We start from the raw sequence: 21,573 nt of genomic DNA on the forward strand, positions 1-21,573 counted from the left end.
ATAATGTTTATAATTTGCAATCACTGGGGATTTTCCTGAAAAGGACCACTTTTCACCCACACATTTCAGTGTCTCCTTCTGGTTCCCATCGAGTAGGGAAATCAATTTGAAAAACGTGACACACAGGCCAGGTAACGGGCTCACGGGCGAGGAGTCCTGCCACACCAGCCCTGCCCGTGCCCTCGCCGTGCAGATGTGCGCAGATGGCAGACCCAGATCAAAGTGGTGCCAGGCAGCACAGCCCTGGAGATAAAAATCTGAGGTCCCCGCGATCACAGCGTTGAGATTTTCCACTAAAAATATTTACTGAATTTTAAGAAACCTGCTTAATGCATTGAAGGGAACAGGATGAGGTTTGGTTCTGAACTTTGGAGAAAAGCTGAATAAATATTTACTCGTATCCACACACTCCTGGTGTTTTCCTCCTGTGAGGGGCGTGAGGTGGGCAGGGGTCAGGGAACTCACCAGGCCAGCAAGCCCCTCGGGTGAGGTGTCTTTCTAACATCGGAAGAATGGAGAAAAAGAGGACAGAGTAGCCACACCTCTAGGGTCTGCAAAGACAAGTGGGATCTGAAGTGGGAAACACACTTATCTAGAGGTTCCCCTGAAGGCACCATGCCATATCCATGACACCTGCCTGAAGGGCTGCAGGAGCCTAGAGGAGGGGAGCCTGGCGTGGCACCCCATGGTATGTGAATGGATTTACAAGTTACGAGTCAGTCTTCACGACTGAACTCAGACTGGCAGGTCTCCCAACTTGGGGTTTGAAAAGTCACATTTGCTCTTTGATGGGCACCTCTGACAGCCTCTGCTGGAGCGAGGGGCTTTCCGGGGGGAGATGTTATCTGTTTACCCGCCAGGTGGGGGGAGCCCTGCGTCTGTACTTGCTGTGCACAGCCACAGGGGCTGTCTGGGCCCGGGCTTTGTTCCTCCTTATCGAGAGTGCCAAAGTTGCCAGAATGTCACCTTTGCAAATGGCAGGGATGCACTGTGGCCACATTTAACAAAACTGCCACAGAATTCGGTGTGTGTGGCAGGTCTGCATGCCCAGGAGTGGAAGGGAGAAAGTAGGGTGCTGAGGCCACCAGGAATTCCTGTGGGTAGGGACACTGGGAAGGAGTGGAATTGAGCCTGGCAGACAGTGCTCCCACTCTCACTCCCTACAGCCATCTCTCCTGTCAATCGTATGCTCGTGATGTCCTCTGTTAATCACATGCACATGTGTCTTGCAGTTTGCTTTGGCAGAAGGAGGGGGCACTGACTGGGTGCTCCAAGCGTGAGCAATGGAAAATAAAGGTCCCAATTCACCTGTCAGAAAGGCAGGGAGGCTGGGAAGCCGCAGGGAATGCACCACAGGTGGAGCTGCGGCCAAGCGAGGGGCTGGGCAGGCTGGAGAAGGGAGATCCCGGCCTTGGAGGCAGCCCGGGGTGGGGGGTGAACTGGGGCAGAGTGGCGGCTCCTGTCGTTCACACCCATGCTCAAATGCAGGACAGAGTCCTGTCCTTCTGGCTTGTATCCCAACTGCAAGCCCCTAGGCACCTGGCTGGCTGAGTCCTGATCCCACTGCTCTGGGACCCCAAGCCTGGGCACTGGCACCCCAGGTGACAGTTGAGTCACATGACACCCACTCAATCTGCCCTTTTGGGTGCAGAAAGGTGGGTGTGTGCCAAAGCAGGCAAATGCTTCTATTTTCAAACTCGATCAACTTTGCAGAACATTAATCACCGCAAACAGCAACCTGCCTGCAGGAGATCTGAACAGAAGAGGCTCCAAAGACAATAGCATTCCTCCCTCTACTCAGAGCCATGCCCTCCAGGACAGGGTGCTCCTGACTCTCATCTGCATGCTGCCAGCCAGTCACACAGCCCTGGGACAGACCATCCAGACGTTGCCAACAGCAGCAATCCTCGGGGCAGGGGAGCCGGTGGAAGGGGGTACCCACCAGGCTGGCTACCATAGGTGTCTCAGGAGCCTCCCATCCTGGCTGGCTGGGGGGCAGGGAAAGGCCAGAGCTTTCCAGGTTCCTGGAGATGGAGAAGCTGCCTGTCCCTTTCTACCCCTTCACATGTACCCACCAAATTATCTCTTTGAGATCATCGTGGGAACGGAATTAAAGTAGTTAAGTTCAAGGCTGAGGTGCTAACCACATGGTTCAAATGGAGATGCCATTTTAAAAGTGGATCTTATGCAATAAACAAGAGGTTTCGGGCACATAACAGGCACAGGACAGGGAGAAGTCCTTGAACACCCTGGTTGTGATCTGGGCCTGGGATTTCAGAAGAGAGGAGCCAAGAGCATGCAGGAGCCGGGGCCATGCAGGAACTCAGGGCTTCTTGATCGTGCCCTGTGTGCCACTCTACTACCTGACGTGGTCAAGATGACCAGGGCAGAAAGAACCCACAGCCATCCTGTGTGATCCCACGTATAGGCACTGGAGGGGACGCGTTTGCTAGGGGAGAAATGACTTTTTTTTTCTTGTTTTGACTGAGCACTTGAATCAAAAAGGACACAAGTTCAATTGCATCTTGTACTATTTAGGTTACAGCTGTTAACTGCTTGGTCAGCAGAACTGTGGAGAGGGGGCAAAAAGACAGGGACTCTAACAGCACCTGGCTTTGCTGGGAGGTGAAAAGGTTGTTAGCAGTAATAAAATGATCATTAAATTGAGGAGAGGTTAAAGGTTACTGGCTGGTTAGTTGGTGTCACTTGGGTGCTGCAGGAACCGCAAGGCAGGGCTGCGCTGGCAGGAAGTGGCAGGGTGGGGCTGGGTCGCAGGATCCCACTATCGCAGCGAGGCCCTGAGGCCCAATCACTGACGCCCACACAGCCGTTTCCTGCACTTAAAAAAAATCTGTTTCTCTCTTTGCAAATCAACAACTTTTACCTAGAAACTCTTCAGCGGTGAGTTCTGACTGATCTCGATCTCCGGTCCGTTGCAGAAAATACACCATTGTTTACCTGGGGGAGGTGTGTGCGCGCTAACTTTAACTGACAGGTTTCGGGGCTGCCTGCCGGGTCTGTTTTGCATCTCCCTCAAAGAAACCAGTTCTCAGGGCCCAAAACAGACATCTGCTGGTTATTTAATACCTTGACAGACCTTTCTAGAAAAGACCTCCAGGCACAGAGAACTTAGTGCTCATAGATACCCAGGCTGACCCTCAACGATCCCTGAGAATATGAGCGCTGGCTTGGTTGAAAAAGAACTGAGCACCTGGCAAACCGAGGGATCCTTGGTTTTAAGACACCTTAAGGATGCTCGATAAGGCTCCCAGGAGGAGGGGTCCCTATGGCTATTCCCTTTCGGGCCAACACTCATCCACCTGTACATGGCAACAGGTGCTGTTTATTGTTACATCAATTAAACCTCAACTGAGCTTTAAACAAAACAAAAGCAGCTCCTGCAGAATTTGAAAACTGCAGCCTCTAGTACACACGACAGAGAGCCAAAAAACCCACATGTGACTCAGACCCAAACTTGCTTTTGGTCCCGTATGAGTGATGACCTGGAGTGGACCCTGAAGCCATCTTTGAAGCTCAACTCGCGGTATGCCAACATTTTCCAACGGAAAGGATTTCTGCTCAACTGCAAACTCATGGGGGAAAGGGCCCCTTTCACAACTCTCTACAAGTATTCAGCTGCCTGAGACCTGGCCTTTGCATTTCCCAGGAAAGGTGCCCGTGGAAGGCAGAGCTGCATCCTGGTCCCTGCACCCTGGTGTGGGTGTGGGGGATGTTGGTGTGCACAACACATCACTATGCAAATCGTGTTCCTACATGCCCACCTGCCAGGCCTGCACTGGTTCCATGTTCAGGTGAGGAAACTGAGGCTTGGCACGGTTCAGACACTTCCCCCAGCCCTGCAGGAAGCTGGCAGCAGGGCTTGAGCTTGCATGGAGGCCCTTATTCCAACATTCAGAAACCAGTCCTAGCGAGTAGTCTCTGGACTCTAGTGGGACAGGTGGCCCAGAGGCCAGAGGCAAGCAGCCCCTTAGAGGCCCAGAGGCCCAGCAAGGTTCTAGAAACCTCCAGGTTTCTTTGTCCCCTGAGATGGAAAAGCCTTAGTGGGAATGTAGCAACATCAGCTGCATTTCACATGCAGAATGGTGAGAGGTTTCCAGGAGTGCAGGGGTGATACTGTGAGTGAGCTGTAAGGAGAATCACTCTGGCTGCACTCCCGGTCAGTGTCTAACTCTGCTGGGTCACGGGCTTCAGGGAGCGGTGCACCAGCCTCGCCCTCCTTCCCACTCAGCCACGGTGGGGCCAACACTCCCCACTACAGAGCCCCAGGTGCCTGAGTGTGACAGTGAAGGTGGTGTCCTCAAGTGGCAAAAGCCAGGTCAGCAGGAGGGTGGAAAAGCACATTCCCTTGTTCAACTTTATTTTCTTACAAACAAACAAACAAGGCAGACATCAGCTTGTCTGCTGCCTTAAGCAGCCCAGAAAACAAGAAAAGCGTCCTGTGTTTTCCCTGCTCTCAGGGCAGGACCTGGTCCAGTGCCCCTCTGCTGCCCTGTCTGCAGACCCCAGCTAAGTCCCCAGCTGCTCCTGGGTCTCAAAAGCCATGGGGTGTGCAGTGTGGACAGGAAGCAGGAAGGGAGCTGTGCAAGCCAGGTTCTAGCTCCCCTGACCAGCTACCCACTCCATGCATCCCCCCAAAGTGCCAAGTGCTTCCCCATCAAATGTGACTTATGAACAGGTCGACTATGGGTCCCACGTTTAGCGCAGGTGCGCCAGCACAGCTGGTGGCCTTCACACTGTTAGGGGTTAGTACGAAAGCACATTACTAAGGATACTGGAAGCTCAGCAGCAGCCGCCACACAGTCTGTACCTACCACCCAGCAGCATGTACAGTGCAGAATTTCTCTGTTCAGCCATTGCTTCTGGGTAAAAGAATCAGATGAGAGGTACTTAGGCCCCCACAGGGATATCCTGTAGTGCCCCCGCACTAAGAGGCTGCGTGTGCTGCTCTCTATGGGAGTGAGTGGTGGTTTGGGGAGGGGACAGGTCACCAGTTCTAGACATGGCCCTGCTGCCCTCTCACTGTGTGAACTTGAGCAGCCCACCTGACCTATCACTTCCCTTTCCTCTTCCGGAAGATGGACATCATGTGGCCTGCCCTATTTCAAGGGGCTCTCTAGGATCTGGGGAGATAAGAGTTGTGCAAGGGCTTCCTGAGGTGGATGTTAATACACAGGGGCACCCGGCCCTTGCAGAACAAAATACAGTGGCCAAAGCCCCAAGCTAAGACAGCCTGAGACCCCTGTGCAACTCAAATCATGCTCTGGCTCTTGAAAAGGCCTTAACCCTGAAGTCAGGTACAGGGAGGTCGTCCACACCCTGGTCCTGAGTATTTCGTTTCTACCAAGCACTGCTGTCTGCTTTCAAAGTCCACAGTACACGGAAAGCAGAAACCCAAGTGGGGTGAGTAGTGGGCAGAGGGAGACACAGGGGAGGTGACGACTGAGGGAAAGTTCAAAGGCAGAGCCAGCGCTGGGTTCAGGTAAGTGGAGAGGTGGGGGTGGCAGTTTCCATGAAACTCTGAAAACGAAGCCTCGCACTGGCTAGATATCAGGGGGCAGCTCCTCCTTGGGACCCACAAACAACACTGTTCTGCACACATGTGCATGTATGTTCGTATGCATGTGAATTTGTGTATGTACATGCGTGTGCAAGAAAGCACACTCTATGAAGAGTGTGCGTCTGTGGGTGGGTGTGGGACATGCGTGCAGTGGTGTGTGCGAGCACTTGTGTGGTGCAGTAGGAACGGAGGTGCACTTGTGGCAGGCATGAACCAGAATGTCACATGTGCCCACAGGCAGACAGGCTCAAGTGCATCAACATCAGTGCACATGTACATCTGTTTGCACCTGTACGCAAGCACTGCTTGAGCATGTGTGCACACACAGGTGCATGTGAGAATGTGCGTGGCAGTGCATGCATTACTCATTGTGAATATGTGCCTGTGGGTGTGCACATGCCAAGCATGTGTGTGGAGCATGTGGATACATGTGAGCTTGGGTGTGCACACATGTGGGTGTGTACACACATGCACTTGCTTCCATCTTTCAGGCAGAGTAAGGAGGCTCAGGCCATTCCCTCTCCCTCAGGACACTGTAAGGGTCCCTTGTGAGCCAGTGCCTCTGCAGAAGATGCGGGCGGCCCTCCCGGGTGGCAGGGGCTCGTCTGCTGTCTTTGTTTTCCTCCCATCAATGTTTGGACATGAGGCTCACAGAAACCCTCTCTTTACCCATTTGTTTCTGCAAACAATTCACAGACAATCTGCTCTAAATCCCCACAGCCCATTGGTGAGAGTTCTCTCATGACTCATCTGCAAGGCCACTGGGCACCAAGGCAGGGTCCTTGTCTCTCCGAGGGAGAGCCCTGGCTGGCTCTCTACTGGCTGGGGGATCACGTGCAGGAAGCCTGGCCCACCTTGGAACTGCACGGAACTAGCAAGCTGGGCAAGCAGAGCCCACCAGATCTACCTGAGGACCTGCGCCAGGGAGAGGACAGGCCTCAAAGTGGAGCCCACACAGTGGACTCAAGGGGAAGGACAAGGTTGGGCTGAAGGGCGAGCCCTCCCTCTTCACTGACAGAAAAGGTGAAGGGGGGAGGGGGAGGGGGAGGGAAGGCCTGCCTTGTCTAGGGGCAGCCTGGTAGCAGAGGTATAACCAGAAGGTGAGACCATGGGAGAGTGCTGGCCCCACAATGCAGGGAGGGTGGGGGGAGACTGCCTGAAGGCAGAGATGGCAGAGATGGCCCAGGCCAGGCACTACCCAACACGGTGGGTGGATAAATGGATTGGGAAACTGCAGCGACTCCTTCTGCCATTGAAGCGATACGATAGCCTTCTGCTTTAGACAGCTTTCTGCTTCAGCGTCTAGTAAACTGGCCTGTCACTTCAACTCCATGACATGAGAGCAATCCCAGCAGGAGTGACAAGTCCTCAGAACCCATCCTCAGCGGGGATGGATGGGCCCCTCCTGAGAGCAGGGCAAGTGCCAAACCTAGGAGAAACCCGTGGCGCAAGGCCTGCAGGAAATCCCTGTGGAGGGGATGCTGAGGTCGGGTGGGAGTGGAGGGGAGACCAGGCCGTGCTGTCTGCGCTCACAAGGAAGACCCCGCACCCCACCCAGCCTGTACGTAAGCAGCCAGGGGAGGCCTGGACTGAGGGGTGCTCCAGCCACACAGGCCCTCCCTGAGCCGACTTGGGCAAGTGTGCGGTGGAGGGGACAGCTATGATTCAGCAGCCAGTGCTGCTGTGGCCTATTTGCGGAGGGACAGCCAGGATCTTGGTGGCACTGACTTTCAGGCAGTCTGAAGCCAAGGTGCTCACAGGCTGGGGACAGGTCAGGCGGTGGGAGGCACGCACCACGCACACACCATGTTTGTGGGGACCCAGCCACTGGGCGGAGGGGGACCCTCTTGCCCAGAGGGCTCTGCTCTACGCTGGGCTGTTCAACAGAGGGGCCCTGGTCCCCCTACCGCCCTGTACCCGCAGGCAGGCGGCTGCGAGAGAAGAAAGTGTACTGACCACTGGGCGGTTTAGGCCGCGGAGGAGCGGGTTTCTTCGGAGGCAGAGCAGGAGTGTCCTGTTTACTTTTAAAGGGATCATCTGAGAATCCTGCCCCTCCCAAGGAGGAGGTGAAAGGGCCAGAAGTTGGGGGCTGTAAGAGAGGACATGAAAGAGAGGCAAAACAGTCAATAAAAGGAAGGCAATGTGTCCACCAGTGAGTGCTCATGCACTGAGGCCGCTGACCTCCGGCTGCGGCACACGGCTGCTGGGGCCAGGGGCTCTCTCAGGCTCCCGGCTCGCGTCCACCCTGGACAGCAGGGGCCCTCTGGCCTGTGAAGGGCAAGTCACCACATGTTGAAGGAGCAGAGGGCGGCCCTCTTCCTCGGCAGGCTCACGTCACTCAAGGGCATCCCCTGGCCTACGTCGGGTCTTTCCCACAGGGTCCCCTTGGCCCCCTGCTCGTGCTCATCAAGGTGACCCCTTGCCTCTCTGCTGACTGGACTAGGGTAGACCCCGTGTGCTGCCTCCCCGCTGAGCCAGCCTGGGTGGTCACTGTCTTTGACCAGTGACAGCAGCTTTAGGCACTGGGTCAGAGAGCTGCAGCCCCTCTCTGTCCCTGGGCTGCCCATATGCTGCTGCTCCTCCACTGCCTGGCACATTCTGCTGTGGCTTCTTACCCCTGACTCGGTCACCTCTGCTCTACTGCCTCAAACCCAAATCAGATCATGCCCCCCTGGTTTTATAGTGTTAGACGTTGGTGGAGGGGTCCGTAGGCAAGTGGGGAGACAGAGGGGGTAGAAATAGGTATAGGAGGGGGTGAAGGTCGGCTGGTGGATAGAGGTGGCGATGACAGGTAGGTGGGGGGGGAACTGGCACCAATGGCCCCGACGCATCCAGTGCATTCCAAGCTCTCCTCCAGGCACGGCCCGCCTTCCCCCTTGCATGCCCGGCTCTTTGCCCTTGTACCTGAAGGTCTCCATCCCCCAAGACCCCTCCTCGGTCCCTATACCTGCGGTCCTTCATGCTGAATTGGCCAGGCTCTTGCTCACACTAGTCTCCCCGGGGCACTGGCCCACCCCCTCCTTAACCCCTCCTTTTCACACACTGGCAAGACCCTGCTCGTGCCTCCCCCCCAGCTCTCTCTGGGGCCCTTCTTACTGACTGCACCTGTTTGGGGTGTCCTGCTATCACCAAAAAGGGCACCTGTCACCACTGTAGTGACAGGCTTCCAGGCCTCTCCCGCCTGAGGGCAAGCAACTGCCCCCACCGCTCATCTTGATGGGGTTGTCACCTGCTGCTGAGAGCCAGCAGAGCATCGGCCTCCAGGGGGATGCTGCCCTCACCCCAGCGCCTGCCAGCACCAGAGGGCAGCCATGAACTGTGCCTGACAGACTGACAGTCGAGCCCTGCCACAGAGGGCCGGCCCAGCCCTGTGTGTGAAGGAGGGGCCGGGGCTTCCCAGGCCAGAGAAAATGGCTTTCTACTGGGAGTAGTGAGAACCAGCAAAACAACTAAATTGTTCAGTAAAATAGAAAACAACTACAGTTTTACTAATACAGAAAATAATGCATTCTTACTAAGTATAAAATAACTGAAAAATAAAAATACCTTGAAATATAAATAACTAAAATATAAAATAGGAAAGCCTAGGACACAGAGAGCCACTACTGACAGGAAACGGGAGGAACTGGAAGAAAGAGGTAAAATGATAACGTCACCCTGGAAGGGCACAGAAAAGAGGAGCGTGTGGGGGCAGCAGAGCCCTGGCGGGAGACACGGAGCCAGCAGGGCAGCCTGGGACAGGCACAGGGGCACCAAGGGGCACTCCCCGGCTTCCCTGGAAAACCCAGACCCAGCCATGGCTGGAGAAGTGGGGAGGAGGGTCCAACGCCACCTCCAGCACCTGTCCAGGAAGATGCGCCACCTCAGCCTTCAGCACCTACTCAGAGACGTGGCCACCAGAATCTAGTCACGGTGCCACCTGAACCTCGAGACAGAGTCGAGACTGCCCAGCCCGGGCAGTCTTAAGGGCAACACCCCTACCCACTGCCAGGTCCCCCCACCACAGGTGAGTGGCAGGGTCCACAGCAGGAAAGCACCTCAAAAGGATTCTCAGTCCCCGCCCCTGTGGGCCCTCAGCTCTCTGCTGATCTCACCTCGTCTTCCCAGCGGCCTTGGGAGGGACTTCTGCCACCACCTCCACTTACACACAGGGAAACTGAGGCACGGAAGGAGAGGCAGCTGCCCAAACACAGCGGGGCAGTGTGGGCTGGGCTGGAGTCTGCACCCTCGACCTTCCAGGCCAGAGCACCTGGCACTGTCCTTGGCTGCCCACGTCCTCTCTGGTCAGACTGTCCCCAACCAAAGGCCCCTGGAGGACACACATGGGTGCAGGCAGGGTACAGAGCCAGCTGAGGGGTGGGGAGGAGGAGAAGGCACCTCCTCCTCCTAAAGAAAGCGAGGGCTGCCACCCCTAGATTCATCACCCACCAATGCACTCGGGCCTGCTGGGCAGCTTCAAGCAAAGAGAGCTGTTGGCCTGGCAGGGCCTCAAGGAGGGGAGAAGGGGCCTCCACCCCTGCGGACAGGTGTCCTTGTAAGGGCAAGGGGCAGTGAGCCTCATTTCAAAATCTGTTGCTTGAGTTTCCAGAATGTCTGCCCAGTCAGGCTGCAGAGTCTGGGGGTCAGAGTAGAGGCTCAAACCCCAGCTCTGCCACCTGCTGACCACGCTGTGCCTTGGTTTCCCCATCTCTAAGAGATAAAGATGACAGGCCATCTCGCTGGGCTGTGTGTGCTGGCAGTGGACAAAGACAGCACAGCCACCACAGTGGTCCCCTTCCCTGGATCACTCTCCTTAGTGTCAGTTACCTAGGGCTCCAAAACAGTCATGAAAAGTTCCAGAAATAAACGCTTCATAAGTTTTAAACTCCTTTAATATAGCACATCATTAAGACCATTATTACTAATTATTGTTGTTAACCTCTTACTGCGCCTAATTGGTAACAGCAAACTTCATCAGGTGTGTGAGGGGGAAGTACACCATATACAAGGCCTGGTCCTCCCCATGTCTCAGGCATCCACTGGGGGTCTGGGGATGATTGCCCCATGGTTAAGGGGCGACTCCTGTATTATGCCAAGCACAGGAAAGGGAACAGAGTTTCTTTTCTTTTTTTGTAATTTTTTCATTTGTTTTAATTATACGTGACAGTAGAATGCATTTATGCGCTTTGATATATCATATGTAGATGGGATATAATTTCTCATTTTTCTGCAGAAATGTATTGGTCATGTAATCGTCACATGTATACGTAGTAATAATGTCTGCTTCATTCTGCTTTCTTTCCTATCCCCACATGCCCTCCTCTCCCCTCCCATCACTTCCCTCTAATCTAAGATAACACTATTCTTCCCTAGAGCCCCCCCGCCTTATTGTGAATTAGCATCCGCATATTAGAGAAAATATTCAGCCTTTGGTTTTGTGGGATTGGCTTATTTTGCTTAGCATGATATTCTCCAGCTCCAACCATTTACTGGCAAATGCCATAATTTCACTCTTCTTTAAAGCCGAGTAATATTCCATTGAGTATATATACCCCATTTTCTTTATCCATTCATCTATGAGGGACACCTAGGTTGGTTCCATAGTCTAGCTATTGTGAACTGAGCTGCTATACAGAGTTTCTTTCAATGCCTGCAAGAATCTGAGAAGTCTGGCACTAGTGATATGGTTCAGTGGTGGGGCACTTGCTTGGCATGCATGAGGCCCTAGGTTTGATCCCTAGCACTGTCAATATAAAAAAGGATCGGAGAAGGCTCGTCTGCTACAAACACCTTACTTGGACTGCCTCCTGCTCACAGGAGAGCCCGGCCCAGAGCAGGTAGGGCGAGAGTGGGCAATGCCGTCCTGGGCTTAGTCTTTGACTGGGCTGTCTAGGGTCTACAGAGAAGAATGGGAGGGGACGGAGGAGATAGAAAGGGCGCATTGGGCCACCTGCTGGTGTTCCCCCCCATCATCAGAGCACACCCACAGGCCCCAGGTCTACTTTGTTTCATGGCTTCGGAGCAGGCAGGCAGGAATTAAAACCATTTTCTTAGCAGAAGGAGGAGTGAGCAGTATGAGGCCCACACAGAGACCCCAGTTCTTGTCCTGGGTGCTGGGAAGCAGTGGCTCAGGGGGAGGGGTGCAGAGTGGGTGTGGGTCTCTAGGTCGAGGGACCCTGCAGTGAGTGTGCACTGTCTTCTGGCCTGTTTCTCCCAACTCAGCGAGAGCCCCTGGCCACGGGTGGTGCAGGGGGCTTGGGCGGGCTTCACCATGACCGAGGTGAGCCTTCCCACTTGGAGGGCTGTGCACCAGGCCCTGGGTGACTAAAGGGTGTGCTAAGCCCTGAGCTCATTAATGGTGAGATCTGGGGACACGCTGAAACGGAGGCTGCCTGACCCCCAGGCTGGCTGAGACCCTAGGCTACGCAGACATGGCTCCAGGTTTGGGTTTAAACCCGCTGAACCAATCAGTTCCCTCCAAGGGGCAGGCTCCAGCAGAAGCGCTGCCTGGCTCCCTACCACAGTGTTAAATCCCACCCAAGACCCAGCGCCTGCGTCATTTCCGAATCCCAGCTTTCATGACTTCAGGTTTCCCAAGAAGTCTCCTTTGGGACCCCACTCTTTCCTACTCGGGCAGTCACTTCAAGGAAAGTCACTATTTTTAGAAAGGTTTCCTAGGGCTGTCGGGGCTCTCTGGGCTAGGCAGGGGTGAGGTGTGCTTACAATCCAAGAGACAGAGAGGCCACTGTGAACAGCAGCACTGAGAGAGACAGTTCTGGGTTCACCCTTTCAAGAACTGCTTGTTTCACTGCAAACGGCTCGGAGCTTTTGTAAAGCAGCCAGAAACACGAAGACCCGGCTCTAAAAACAGCTGCAGACGGCGGGGGTGAGGCTCAGGCAGAGCGCTCACCTGGCATGTGTGAGGCCCTGGGTTCCAGCCCCAGCACCGCAAAAACAAAACCAAACAAAAACCCAGAAGAAAAGTCACTAAAAATGGGCTCACAACCAACCGTATATTTTGTAAGTGGCTTTTTGGGGTGTGGATAGGGAAAGAGGGCAAAATAAATAAGTTATTTACTTATTTTTAAATGCTCTCTGAAAACTTACATTGGAGAATTTGCTTCTAAAGCAAGCCAGTGTCACTGAGACTTAATACTGTCTAGAAAACCTCTTGGGGTGGCGGGGGCTCTCCACTGAGCGCAGGCTGGAGTCTGCTGGAGGAACTGCCCCGCCCCCACCGCAGAGCCAAGTGGGGGGAGGACACTGGGGGTGGGCACCATGTGTGTCACCCCCGCCCTGCTCAGGTGGGGAAAAGCTGGCACTGTTGTTTCTTTTCTTTAAGAAAGGTTTTTTTTTTAAAAAAGGACCCTTCTTGCCACTTTACTTTCATTTCCCTCAGCATTTTATTTATATACCCGATGTTGTTCTTGAAAAACCAAAAGGTAACCAAAAGGAAAAACAGCTCTGAGGACAAGATTTAGCTGTACAAGTGTCATGAAATCAGGAGCCAACGGAACGGTGGAAACAAAACAATCTAGTACGGGACACCAATTTTCCACGGTCCAGTCCAACTGTCCTGGCCTGGCGCCAAGAACAGGAAGTGGGACTGACTAAATCACAACTGCACATGTGTGGGGACAGCCTGACTCCAGGGTACGCAGCAAGGGGAGGAAGATCACCAGAAGGGGAAAGTGCAATTTTTTTTTTTAGGTCAGAAAGAGATGGGCACAGAAATAGGGAAGGGCCGGGCTCAGTGACTGGACAGGCCATGCTGCCATCCAGGCCCAGAGCCCCTCCGGGCTGGCTGCCCTCCGGCCACTGCAGTACTGTCCACAAGGTTTTTGGCTTGGACTCATCTTAAAACAGGGGTCCTCACTCATGCTAAACAGCCGGCTGGGGGCCGTTGTCCTGTCCTAGCTCAGGCCACTGCTGGCTGCCATTTGTTGGTATTGACTATGAGGATAGAGAAGGAGGGTCCCAAGTCTCCTTCTCTGGAGCCACCTCCTTCAGGAAGAGAGGCCCAGTGGGGACGGCCTGAGAAGACAACCTGGACCCCTTCCTTTGAGATTGCTGCCACCATGTGGCAGGAGTTTTCTGACTTGGGAGTAGGTATCCCGGGGCTGGGTGCACATGTAAGAGCCACCAAGAAAAGAGCAGCGGCAGGCGCACACTCACTGCCCGGGGCCCTCGGCCAACTCCACTTGGTGTACAATGCTGCAGTGTGAGGGACAGTGGCTCTCCCCTCCTTGCACCAAAAGGACACAGCTGCAACCCAGCACCAGTGCCACTGGGTGCCCTGCGACCAGCTCCTGAGTGTAGGCACACCCTCCGCCTTCGGCCAGGGCTGGATTGGCCCTGCTGCCAGTTCACGCTCACACGTTTCTTTGAAAACCTGAATAGAACCTCAAGTGCTTCTCGGAAGCCCTGTGCCACAATCACACACTGTTGCTGCTGCTGCCAACCACAAGCTTTCGGCACCAGAGACTTGTTTGCTCCACTAGCTGAGTGAGCACTGAGCCAGCGAGCCAGGACTCGGGGGAGCCAGCTCAGTGGGGCGCCCGGCCCAGGGCTGCGGCACGGGAAGCCCATGCTGGGGGCCTTTCACATCCTCACATCTGTGGGCTTTGCATCCACAGATTCAACCAACTAACCTCAGATCAAAAGTACCCGAAAAATAACTGTGTCTGTACTGAAGCAGCACAGGCTTCTTTCCTCGTCACGGTTCCCTGGACAGGCCCAGCACTGCGAGGCCAGAGCACGCACACTGCCCAAGTCTATAGGAGGATGCGTGCAGCTTCTATGCAAATACTACGCCGTGGTACATACAGGGCTCGAGCATCTGCAGGCTTTGGTATCTGAGGAAGTGCTGGGCCACTGGCCATGGACACCGAGGGACCACCGTACTCCCACCCATTCCTCCTACACACCATTGGCAGCACCCACAGAGGATGGGTCTGGTCACTCTGGATGAAATTCCCCACCCTGATCCGCCTCACCACCATCTGGCTCACGAGTCTTCCCAACTGGGACGGGGTCCCCAGAAGGGGACTATATTCTGTTTGTGGTCACCTCCCTCTTCCTGGAGTGCTCATGGTACCTGGGCAGGCATTCGGTAAAAATCCATGAGACGAGTGAAAACAGCAGAGCCCCACGGCAGGGAGCCTGCACGCTGTGGCCCACAGGGGTCCAGGGACAGGCCGCCGCCCTCACGGCTGCCGTGCTCAGGTCTGACGATACATCTCACGGCTCGATACCATAGAGTCGTTCCTGCTGCCCTGCTGAACAGCTCAGTCCTCAGCTGCGTGTGTCCACAGCCTGGCCCTCACTTTCCAACACCCTCAGGACATGTGTCCCGGCAGCTCCACATACGTCACGCCTCGGGTCTGCTGCCCACAACCCTCCTGGGACTGTGTGCCTAATGCCTTCTTGAGTTCCTGTGTGGCCACAGAGGTGACAACTTCATGATCTGCGATCTGACACTCATCAGTCGCCAGTGGAAGCAGGGGCAGCCATGGCATCCAAGCCACTGGGAGGGACCTGGGGCTCGGCCAGCTTCCCAAGGAGGGAAGGAAATGCACCCGACGCCCATCAGGGGTGCTTTCTAGCCCCGCCTGCTCACTCCTCGCCTGGCGTGAGGACCCATTTCAGAGCTTGCGAGGGGCTAGGGAAATACATACGTGACATCACACACTGCGAAATACACACGGCACCAAGAGGCACAAGACACGGGCAGAGGCAGGGGCTCCGTGGGAGGGGCTTTACCTGGGACATCTGGCTGAAGTCAGCGAAGCCCTCAGCACTATTGAAGGACCCACTTCCGAAGGGGTCTAAGGTTCCAAAGGGATCTGCAATCAGCACCAACAAGGTTGGGGTTACAGGTCTCGACCAGAGCATGCCTTTGGGGGTCAAGTGGAGGTACTGGGCACCCTGAGTTGGAGATTCAGAGGTTGCACTGATGCACCCGAGACCTATGGCCCAGCGAAGGTCCTCGGCACAGCCTCTTTGCCTACTATGGCTCGTGGCTTCGGTATCTAAGAGACACAGCTTCTCACATGACAGCTGGCTCTGAGAGGGCCAGTGCAGCTCAGTTTTCAAAGGGGCAACAAGTTCCTGCAGGGGCACAGCTTGCTGGCTTGCTGGAAGGGAGCAGGAGAGGGAGAGCAGAAGCCACCCGAGGGTGACCCAAGACCCACACAGTTTATGTAGGCTGTTGTCTACAGGAGGGACTTATTGTTTTACTTTTGAGACGGGGTCTCGTTCCATTGCCTAGGCTGGCCTTGAACTCCTGAGCACGAGAGACTCGCCTGCCTTAGTCTCCCGGTAGCTCAGACCACAGGTGTTGCCACCATGCCCAGCTTAGGGAGAGGTTTTTGCTGAGCTTTCTCTGGCCCCAGAGAGTCTTGCCTAGAGCAGCTGACCTGCCCCTGGTACCAAGTTCTGCACCAAAATGTGCAAGCTGCTAGGCACAGCAGCAGGGCCAAGCGAGACCTGTGCCCAGAAGCAAATGCTCCCTTATTTTAAGGCTTGGGTGAGCATCTGAATTTTACGCTGGGAGCCAAGGTTCCTTCAAACTCAGAAGACCCAGCGCAAGTCAGCACCCACAGTCCAACTGTGGATTCTTTTGGGAGAAACAGTAAAGATACACTAAAGGTTTAAAGGAGGAACAAGTAACTGTGTTATTACTGAACTCCCACTGTCCACTCCTGCTCTGGAAGATCCAGCTCTTGCTCAGGAAGAAGAGCTGCCAGGGGGCATCCACCTTGGCCTAATGGTCTCTCAGGCATGGATCTGGGAGCCCCCAACTAATGATGTGCACACTGAGGCCACGTTCAGTTTGGGAAAGAAAAGTATTAACTAGGTGGGCTCCTCTACTCCCAAGGAACAGTCAGGAAGGAAAATAAGCCATTGTTCTCACCTGATCCTTTTGAGGAGACACTGGAGGATGAAAAGGGATCACTTGATTCAAAGGGGTCGAGCTGAGTGAGAAGAGAGAAGAGGTGTAAAAAGCAGCATCTGTTCCATCATCCACACGTTCAGCCAACTCCCCGGACATCTAAGGACCCCGTACACAGTGCCAGGCCACAGGGAGGGTGAGATCACTTACACTTGACCCAGATAATAGGGTATAATGCTAATATATTGACCCTTTTACAGATAACATCTACAAAAATCTGGATTTAATTAAAAAAAAAAAAAAAGCAGCAACCTAAAGACTTGGAAAGTGAATCAAAGCAAGGAGACTTTGGAGAAGAATAAGATCAGGCAGAAGAACACAGTGTGAGGGTGAGTTTCCCCTCTGACAGCTATACCCTGAAGGTGCTGCACAGCTGCGGCACAGCACAGGTGGTTAGAATTCAAGTAGGAAACTTGCTGTCTTTCTGGCCTGCACACCAGATGATGGGATGACCATGACCATGGAAGAGGGAAGAGGAACTAGAAAGGAGAGGCAGAGAATAGGAGCCCAGATTTCATGATGCACACTGCCCAAGTCTCAGGCTGATCCCTGCACTGAGTGGCCGAGGACAGATTCAACGCAGCTGACAGTTGAGGCCATGGGAATTAAAATGAGACCTGAGCCTCTGTCAGCTGAAGGTCAGGGAGAGTGTTCACAGTGAGTTTCACCAAGTCAATTACCTGCTGAAACGAAAGCATCCATGTGCTCTGGGAGAATATTAGGGAACTCCAGCTCCACAACAGACAGACAACAGTGTGCAGGACACATTTCTGAACCATTCAACATACAAAGGTCCAGAAAACGTGATCAATTCCCAAAGGAAAAGTCACTCTGTGGCATTAATCTCAAAATAACCAAGAGGTTGGAATTCTCAGACAAGGGTAACTTTAAAGCCACAATCATAACTGTACTCAATGAGATAAAGGAAAATATGCTTCAACTTAATGAAAAAGATAGATGATCTTAGCAGAGAAACAGTATTCAAAAGAAACAAATGGGAATTCTAGAACGGAAAAGTACAATACACAGAATAAAAACTTTCCTAGGTTAGCTGTATAAGCAATGACAGAGGGAAGAATAAGCGAAGTAGAAGAGAGATCAGTAGAAATCACCCAGTCTGAAGAACAGAGAATGAAAAGAGAGGAGGAGCCTGTGGGAGAAGAACGAAAGGTCTAAGTGTGGGTGACTGTATCCCGGAAAGTGAGGAGAGAAAAAATAGGGCAGGGCAGGAAAACATTTTCAAATAAAAACTGGGGCTGGGTATGCAGCTCAGAGGTAGAGTGCTTGCCCAGATCCTCAGCACCACACATGCACACCTCAAATAACTCAGGGCTAAAAACTTAATAAATTTGGTGGAAAACATAATTTATAAATTCAAGAAGCTCAGCAAATCCTAAACAGCGTAAATACAAAGAAAATCACATCCAGATACTTCACAAACCATTGAAAACCAAGGATAATGAGAGAATCTATTCTGTGGGGGGGAGGGGGCAGCACAGATTGAACTCGGGGCGCTCAGCCACTGAGCCACATCCCCAGTCCTATTTTGCATGTTATTTAGAGACAGGGTCTCACTGAGTTGTCTGAGCACCTTGCTTTTGCTGAGGCTGGCTTTGAACTTGCGATCCTCCTGCTTCAGCCTCTGGAGCCTCTGGGATTACAGGTGTGTGCCACTGCGCCCCGCCAAAGACAGAATCTTAAACACAGTCATAGAAAAATAATAGATTGCCTACAAAATGACAACTATTCAAAATTAATGACTTTTCATCAAGGACAATGGAGGCTGGGAGACAATGGACTACCCCAAAAGCACCAAAAGTAAGAAAAAAGAATACCGCATGGAGTACAAGTATTCTCCAAGAATGCCAACAGGGCTGGGGTGCAGCTCAGTGGGAGAGCAACCTCAGGTGCCCAACGCCTTGGGGTCAATCCCTGGCACCACAAAAAGGAAAAGTGAGGGCTGGGCTGTGGCTCAGCGGTAGGGCACTTGCCTGGCATGTGTGAGGCACCGGGTTCAATTCTTAGCACCACATATAAATAAATAAAATAAAGGTCTATCAACAACTAAAAAAAATTTTTAAATTTAAAAAAAAAAAAAGGAAAAGAGAGAGAGCACACATGGGGGTGGGTGGACAAGAATGCAGGACAGCAGACCTGCACTACCAGTGTGTATGGAAGTTCATAGACTAAAGAAAAATGATAATGGAGGCAAAGTCCATTTTCACAAAGAAATAAAAAGCATTAGAAATGGTAATTATTTGGGTAAAACCAAAAGGCAATATTTTCTTCTTCATTTCTTTAAAATATAAACAATGGATTAAATAAAAATGAAAACTGTGTGTTATAGAGTTTATAATGTATTTAGATGTATGACACTTATGTGACAGCTATACTGGTAGAGGAATAGAAACTTATGTGGCTGCAAATTTTACATTTAACATGACGTATACAACGTCAACACCATGTAGACGATGAAAATTTGAATTCTACTTGTTAGTCCCTAAAGCAACCTTTATAAAAAAAAAATTAAAGGGTTATAATCAAAATGCAAAGATATGGGATAAAAGGAAATTCTAGAAAATATCCAAACAATACAAAAGATGGATGCTGTGGTTTCGACAGCACCTCCAAAGGCCACGCGGGAGGGGTGAGCCCATAGCAGGCAGGGACTAGTGAGGGAAGCTGGCCACTGGGACGTGCCCTTGAAGGTGCTACTGGAACCCTGGTCCCTTCTTCTCTATTTGCTGCTGTGAAGAGCAGCCACGTGGTCCCACCAGGACCTGCTGTGCTGCCCACAGCCACACGGCCAAGTGACCACACGCTAAGGCCAGGAAAGTAATCTGTTGCTCTTCTAAGTTGATTATTGTAAGATTAATGTTCTCTTTTCTGTCAAACCTATAGCGTGAGTTTCCTAATATGGAACAAAAATGTGTCTGCTATGATCTAAAACCTCAATTTCATAATGTATGGTTAGATGAAGCTATTTTAAGTTACAAAAGCATGTGGTTGAACCATGTGGAGCCATTTTGAGCCTCACGACACGTCCCCCTCTGCCCTCAGTCTCCGGTCCCACGTCTGAAGTGCAGCAGGCCATCTGATCACATCATGCCCCCCTTGCCCTCCCCGGTGTAGATCAGTCCATTGCCTAGAGTGGGACCCTGAACTCCTCCTACCAGAGCGGGAGGCTGCTGCCTTAGGGAGGACACCTGGGCAGACCCTGCCCAGAGCGCTGCTGGCCAGGTGTGTGGGAGCTCACCTTGGGCAGAAGTGGAACTTGCCTTGCTGGGTGATTTCTGAGTATGGGTCTGCCTTCCGGCAGCACTCTGACATTGCTAACGTCAGCTCAGGTCCTTAGTCACTGTGACAAAAAGCTGGCTAACTTAACAGGAAAATGAAAACAAAGGAACAAGTATGGGAATAAAAGGCACATAAGTAATTAAACAGTAGGCTTAAGGCCAATGATGTGAATGTTCAATGTTAATGAACTAGAAACTTCATTTAAAAGACAGCCTTCCAGACTGAATTTTAAAAGAGCTCTAACAATACGTCAATTATTATTATTTTTTTCTAAAGACAAAGAGAGAGAGAGAGAGGGAGAGAGAGAATTTTTAATATTTTTTTTTAGTTTTCGGCAAACACAACATCTTTGTTTGTATGTGGTGCTGAGGATCGAACCCGGGCCGCACGCATGCCAGGCGAGCGCGCTACCGCTTGAGCCACATCCCCAGCCCACAATACATCAATTATAAAAGACAACCTTCAAAGCCCCGAGTAGATTGGAAATAAATGCCTGAAAGAAAGATAGATAGTGAGTAACCATGAAGAAGATGATTTGATTCTGATATGTGGTAAAATAGGTTTAAAGACAAAGAATATCACCAAACGTCCAAAGGCTGTTGCCTCAGGAGTCACAACGTCACAGATCTGTATGTACCTGACAGAGCATCAAAGCAAAACTCGACAGAATTAAAGGGAGAACACACACAATCCCACAATCATAAGAGACTATTTTAACACCCCTCTTTCAGTCATTGGTAGAGATAAAAGGCAAACAAAGAAACAAATCATAAAGACAAATACAAATTCTTCTCTAGTGTATGCGGTAGTCACCAATATACAGCACAATCCACTATTCTCAATAAATTTAAAAGGAATGAGAACACAGAATATGTTCTCTAATTACAGATTTACAGACAAATCAATATTATAAGATAATTAGGAAAAAAGGGGTTCGTCTAGAAATGCAACAATATCTTCTAAATACTCTACAGGTAAAAAGAAAATCATAAGCCATCTGACAATACCTCCAACTGAGTGATGAATACGAATTACCTAAATGATGGGGTGCAGCTACAGCAGTGTCTGAGGGAAACATGTCACTTTCAATGTATATTAGAAAACAAAGCTAAAAAATGATGACTGAAAGTTGGATCTTATGGTTTTAGAAGCGGAAAAGAAAAACAGACCCAAAATAAGGAGTAAGGATATAATAAAGAGAAGAAAGCAATGAAATAGAAAAGAAGAGTAGATAAAATTACAGAAGCCAAAAGCTGGTTTGTGGAAAAGATCAACGAAATTCATAAACAGATCGGGAATGAAAAATCATCACTATAAATCTTAAGGACATTAAGTAATTTTTATGCTAATAATAAAATGAAAGTTTGAGCATCCCTTATCTAAAATTTTTTGGGCCAATTTGATTTGGGCTTTGGATTTTGGAACATCTGCATATATATAATGATATATTCATTTATGAGTCTTACACACCTCACACACACAGCTGAGTGGTGACCTTACATCGCACTGTTAGTATATCTGCATTTCACTGTGATAATTCACATGAGGTCAGATGTGGAACTTTCCACTTATGGCCCCAGTCAGGATGGGCAGGAGTGCTAGGATTAATTCCCTCCAGCGGGTTGGGGTAAAAAGCACAAGCCTGGCCCCACCCCAACCGTAGGCTTCCTTGCTCATACACATGCCCCTTGTGCACGTGGCTATCTCCCTTTCCACTTCTCTGTAGTGTTGGGATATAAAGAGGCCCACACCAGAGGACCAAAAT

The 21,573-nt window shown here is 51.7% G+C and overlaps 1 protein-coding gene across 12 annotated transcripts in view; it reads right to left on the bottom strand.

Annotated features, from left to right (window-relative positions):
• Positions 1–21,573, bottom strand: part of Eps15l1 (epidermal growth factor receptor pathway substrate 15 like 1) — a 74,673-nt gene that overhangs the window by 13,345 nt on the left and 39,755 nt on the right. For 3 of the 12 annotated variants that reach the window (XM_048795207.1, XM_015489207.2, XM_048795210.1), the window contains 4 exons: positions 16,473–16,533; positions 15,320–15,402; positions 7,535–7,667; positions 4,833–4,880 (listed from right to left, as the gene is read on the bottom strand). In XM_048795207.1, coding sequence (XP_048651164.1) covers positions 4,833–4,880; positions 7,535–7,667; positions 15,320–15,402; positions 16,473–16,533 — 325 coding nt within the window. Of the gene's footprint in view, positions 1–1,976; positions 4,135–4,793; positions 4,881–7,534; positions 7,668–15,319; positions 15,403–16,472; positions 16,534–21,573 lie in introns of those variants that run through there. The other 9 variants (XM_015489210.2, XM_048795212.1, XM_048795213.1 and 6 more) reach the window with 5 other exon arrangements.

The sequence above is a fragment of the Marmota marmota genome, unplaced genomic scaffold, assembly GCF_001458135.2.
Source record: "Marmota marmota marmota unplaced genomic scaffold, marMar, whole genome shotgun sequence".
Classification (NCBI taxonomy): Eukaryota; Metazoa; Chordata; class Mammalia; order Rodentia; family Sciuridae; genus Marmota; species Marmota marmota.